The sequence below is a fragment of the Scyliorhinus canicula genome, chromosome 12, assembly GCF_902713615.1.
Source record: "Scyliorhinus canicula chromosome 12, sScyCan1.1, whole genome shotgun sequence".
In the NCBI taxonomy this organism is placed as follows: Eukaryota; Metazoa; Chordata; class Chondrichthyes; order Carcharhiniformes; family Scyliorhinidae; genus Scyliorhinus; species Scyliorhinus canicula.
Window position 1 is genome coordinate 142,833,291 of NC_052157.1, and position 5,182 is coordinate 142,838,472.

At 46.3% G+C, this 5,182-nt stretch overlaps 1 protein-coding gene across 1 annotated transcript; it reads right to left on the minus strand.

The window, feature by feature from the left end:
• Positions 1-1,735: 1,735 nt before the first annotated feature.
• Positions 1,736-2,885, minus strand: LOC119974730 (armadillo repeat-containing protein 10-like). Its single transcript, XM_038813912.1, has one exon. It carries the CDS (start codon positions 2,791-2,793, stop codon positions 1,804-1,806), a length of 990 nt encoding a protein of 329 aa, XP_038669840.1. The 5' UTR covers positions 2,794-2,885; the 3' UTR covers positions 1,736-1,803.
• Between the last annotated feature and the right edge of the window lie 2,297 nt (positions 2,886-5,182).

Sequence of the window (5,182 nt, forward strand, 5' to 3'; positions counted from 1 at the left end):
AACACAAGACAAAAACATCGCTGATGGAACATTTGGCAAGTCGCAATAAATTCAAAGCAGAAGCCCCACTGAGGCCAGCCCAGATCATCACTCATTGGGTTAAATTCTACTACTGAAGGCCTTTGTTTTTCGTTGTCAGCCAATGAATCCTAAGACATGCATTTCCTTCCTTATTCAGGGTGAGGGAACAGTTTTTTTTCCGGATATTAAGAGTCTTTCCTGCTTCATTCATTCCTCCGCAGGTCAATGACTTGTTCCCAAGGCCTTTGTGATGCTTCCCCCACAGCCAGGTACTCCGTCTGTTCACTGCCTTCCTCCAGTGCAAGAACGTTCCTCACTATGCACTGCCTCATTGCCCAGCCTCATTCCTCACTCAGTGAAAAGTTCTGGCTTAATTGGGCTTCCTTACTATCACCAGGCAGAGCTCTCCATTGTGATCACAGTCTAGAATGTGGCTGAACTTGGCCTCTTGGCCATTCCCAACCCTGGGATTTTTTGTTCCAATTCAGCTTTGAAGATGGCAAAATTTGGCTTAGGTAGAGGTCAAATGTCATAGTAAATTGCGAACAGCCTCAATCTGGAGGAGTTGATCTGTGGTAGGGCTGGGGGAGACAGTTTGAAGAAATTACACTTGGCTTATATCTCCTAGCATACAGCTTCTCAATGCTGTTTACAATTGGACTCAGTGGTTGAACGAGAACGGGTCTGGGATCCTGCCTCATAGCATTATCATTAAAACAAGCAGTCAAACAGGAAATAAAGAGTTGAAGAGCCTCAAGAGTTTGGAAAGATTTAGGAGATGAGAAAACAGAATATGCCTGAATATTTTCTGGGGTGGGAGTTTTATCCATTTGTTTCCTTCACAATTATTTGATCACTTTCTTCTTCTGGTAGGTTACTCCACCCTCCCCTCCTCCGCACCACCCAGTTGTTGTTGATGAGAGACAGAAAGAGCAGAGCAGCCTGGGAAAGCAGACCCTTCAATGCCAGTCATCAATGCCATTTGGACAGCCCAGGTGGGTCCAAATGGTAAGTTGGCCTTCACTGCGGGAGGATTTGAGGACATTAATAAATAAATCTCACTGTGATTGTAGAGAGTCATGGTGAGACCACACCTGGAGTACTGTGTACAGTTTTGATCTCCGTATCTGAGGAAGGATACATCAGCCATAGATGGGGCTCACCAGACTGATCCCGGGGGCGGCAGTCAGGATTGTCTTTTGAGGAGAGATTGAGGAGACTGGACCTGTGATCTCCAGAGTTTCGAAGAATGAGAGGCAACCTCATTGAGACTTACAAAATCCTCACAGGATTGGACAGGATCGACGCAGGAAAGGCTGGCTGGGGATCGAGGGAGTATCTGGAAGCAGAGTACACAGACTCAGAATAAGAGGCAGACCATTTAGCACTTAGCTGAGGTGGAATTTCCAAACCCAGAGGATGGTAAATATTCAGAGTTCTCGAGGGTCTTGGAAGCTGTCTTTGAGAATGTTCAAGACAAAGAGCAATAGATTTCGCGATATATAAAACATCAAGGGATTATGGGGACAGTGTGGGGAAAATGGCACTCACACAGAAGACCAGCCATGATCTAGATGAATGGCCTACTTCTGCTCCTTTTTCCCCATGCATGTTCCTGTGTCTCCCCTTCTGCACTTCCAGCCATTCTGCCTCTGCTGGTCACCCAGTTCACAACAAGGCTCTCAAAATTGGCATTTGTAAAGAAAAATCACAATTCGGGTTCATGCTTCTTTATTTATATATAATATATAAAAGTCTGAATACCTTCATGTACCCTATAGTTCACACTAAGTTAGTGACAATCCGGGCAGCCTGCAGTTTAATTCTGTCATCTGGGAAAGCCATTAAATAGATAAGCCTGCTGGAAAACTGTGAGTCGGGTCCAAACAACAGAACACAGACTGAGTCCTCGAGGTATTCATGATTGTTCGACCTGTAGGGGAGACTCCTTCTGATTTCGTTCAGATTGCTTACTAATAGGAGAAGGTCATTCAGAACATCCTGCCGTTGGAAATAATTAAACAGGAAAAGGAAAGAAGCTTGGACCTGTACGTTGAGCATGTCAAGGGTCAGCTCCATGTTCGTGGAAAAGTTGATGAGGATTTGGAGCACCTGGAACTTGATGCTGGATGATCCTGTCTGCAGCAAGTGGAAGAAGTCTGGGATGGCATGTTTCAGCAGGAAATGGTTCTGGTGGTTGAGGGACATCTTGGTGAGGAACCTCAGACATGGCAACTGTTCAAACTCCTGGAAGGTCAGAGTGGTCAATTTCAGAACCTGCGGGATATATTTGACCAGCAAATCACGATTTACAGGGTCGTTGCTGAGGAAATTGAAAACTGTCACAGCGCTGGCCTTAATGTAGTTGAGGGGATCATCCAGTGATTCAGCAATGATGGGAATTCCGCCTTCTGAACGGAATAGCTCCTGGCTGGTCGAAAAGCCAGGGATGCGATAAATGCTCGTTAGGATTGTCCCTCTGATAACAGGATCCTTACTTTCATGGAGGATAGTCAAAACTGTCTTCAGGTCCTGAAGATTCATCTTGACGGAGTTTGATGAAACAGAATTGGACGGAACAGAATGATCCCCCAGAGCACCAATACTCTCCAAGGTACTATTCCCACACCTGTCAATAAGCAGATCTTCATCATCTTCCTGCGGAGTGACCAGTCCTGATCGGATAGCCCTGTATAGTAAATATATGGCCCCGGCACCTGTTAGAATCCCTATTAACTTCTTCCTGCATGTTTCGTCAAAGAGTTCCCCCATTATAAGTTAGTATTAGTCCCCCCCCTGCTGCCAGATTGGATCAATCTGCTGCAAACTCTGCAATGCCCAGTACATATTGTTCCAATTAAATTGTACATTCTGTACATGCTACACCTTTCAAAGTTTTGCAATAATTGTGTCACAATGATCCTTGACATCACAATGCTGGACATACATGAGGCAGCGATGACAAGTTGTTGGGATAGTTTTACCATTGATACTATAACCAAAGCAGTATCACACCACGGAGAAACATACTAATCATTTGCAACAAACCTCAGCAACAAGTTGTGCGCCATAATCCTTGACTTAATCTCCGTGGAAGTTAGTAGCGACACTTGAAAGGATCATTCATGTTCCTTGCCTCCACACTAGGATGTTGCCTGGGCAGCAGCCTTCCTGCTATTAAGAGAGACTGGATAGCCTGGTGGTGTTTTGCTTGGAGCAGAGAAGACTGAGGGGGGGTAACCTGATTGAGGTGCATAAAATGATACGGGGGCATAGATAGGTAGATAGTCTGGAACCTTTTTCCTTAGAGGAGGAGTCAATAATCACGGGACATAGATTTAAGGTAATAGGCAAGAGGTTTAGAGGAGATGAAAGGAAAACATTTTCACCTATAGGGTAGTAGGGAATTTGGAATTTACTGCCTGAAAGGTGGTAGAGACGGGAACCGTTACAACAGTTAAGAAGTATTTGCGCTTGAAATGCATGCAAGGCTATGGACAAAGTGCTGGAAATTGGAATTAGGGTAAATAGGTGCTTAATGGTCAGCATGAACACGATGGGCCAAAAGTCCTCTTTCCATGCTATAAAATCTCGATGACTCTATCTGTTGTTAAAATAGCACAAAATGTTTTATGCAATGTGCTGGTTGTAGTATAAGGGTCTGGAGCATACAGGGTTAATGTGTCTTTAAGACAGAGATAGATAGGTTCATGATTAATAAGAGGATCGTGTTATGGGGAGAAGGCAGGAGAATGGGATGAGAAATATATCAGCCATGATTGAATGGCAGAGCAGACTCAGTGGGCCGAATGGCCTAATTCTGCTCTTATGTCTTATGGTCTTATGGGACTGAGTACAGATCCAGGCACACAATGATGTAAGAAAGTACATGACTCAGAACCAAGGGACTGTGTGGTGTTGAGCAGAGATGGGTTAAGACCCAAGCATGGATTTGGATTCTAGCCTTTTCTTGGCCCTGAAGGACCTCAGTTAGGACAGGAGCGAGTGACCAGCCCGAGGCCTTACCCGCCCCATCGTGAAATTGCTGGGAGGTTGGGCAGGCAGGAAACCAGAGGGAACCCTGTCCCTTCAATTTCATGTCCCACTGCCCCACCCCTCTCACCCTGCCTAAAAGAAAAACTGGTGGAGGAGCATGAAATTTAGGCCTTATAGTTAACCTACTTGAAGACTACAAGGACTTCTTTAAGAGGCACTGTTCTGTAACTAACACCCTCCCAACATGTGGGCGGCATTGGATTAAAACCTGCAACTTCACTAAAATGCAGAAATAAACTGAAATACTGGAAGACTAAAGGAAAAACTTCAACAAAGCATTTTGACCTGAAAAAAGTTCCCAAAAGAAGCAGATGTTGCAAAAGAAAAATCTCCAGAAAACACTCTAGACTAGAGAAAAGGCCTGGAAGCTGAAGTCAGAGATTTGTACTGCTCAGAAGACTCCGTAACATTTCCCTTGGAAGACCAGCTTCAGAGTGCAAAGTCGACAGAACTCACAAGGGTGAGCTAAATCTTTCAAAGTTCCAGGCTGCAGCTATTTCTGAGAACCTTTAATTCAATGTCAAAAGTGGCGCTTGAAAGATACCGGTTGCGGACTTCCGGTTGCGGCTATGACCAGCTAAGTCGCACGTTTGGCGGCTCCTGCTACAAAGGTGTTTTCGGGCCGATTGGAGGGCCCCAACGGCGCTGTAAGGACAAATCCCGGTGGGGGAAGGCTCCCTGAGGAGAACCAGACCAACTTTATGGTCGGTACCCGGAGTGGGGTGGTAAAGAAAGCAACAGCAGCTCCTCAAAAAAAGCGGGGGAAGAAGACCAAAATGGCGGCCGGTGGCGCACCCGAGGAATGGAGGAAATGGGCGGAGGAGCAGCAGGCCGCTCTCCTGCGCTTCTTTACGGAGCTGAAAATGGAGCTCTTGGAGTCAATGAATGCGACGACCACCAGGCTGATGGGAGCCCAGGCGACCCAAGAGGCGTCGATTCGGGAGCTGCAGCAGGAGATGACTGTGAGGGAGGAGGAGGCCACGGTCCTCGTGGGAAAGGTAGAGGTGCACGAGGCACTCCACCTGAAATGGCAGAGCCGTTTTGAGGAGCTGGATACCCGAATGAGGCGGAAGAACCTGAGGATCTTGGGCCTGGCAGAAGGCCT

Bases quoted from the DNA above. Each gene is read 5' to 3' on its own strand.
- LOC119974730 (XM_038813912.1), bottom strand. From the start codon at position 2,793: ATGGGGGAACTCTTTGACGAAACATGCAGGAAGAAGTTAATAGGGATT.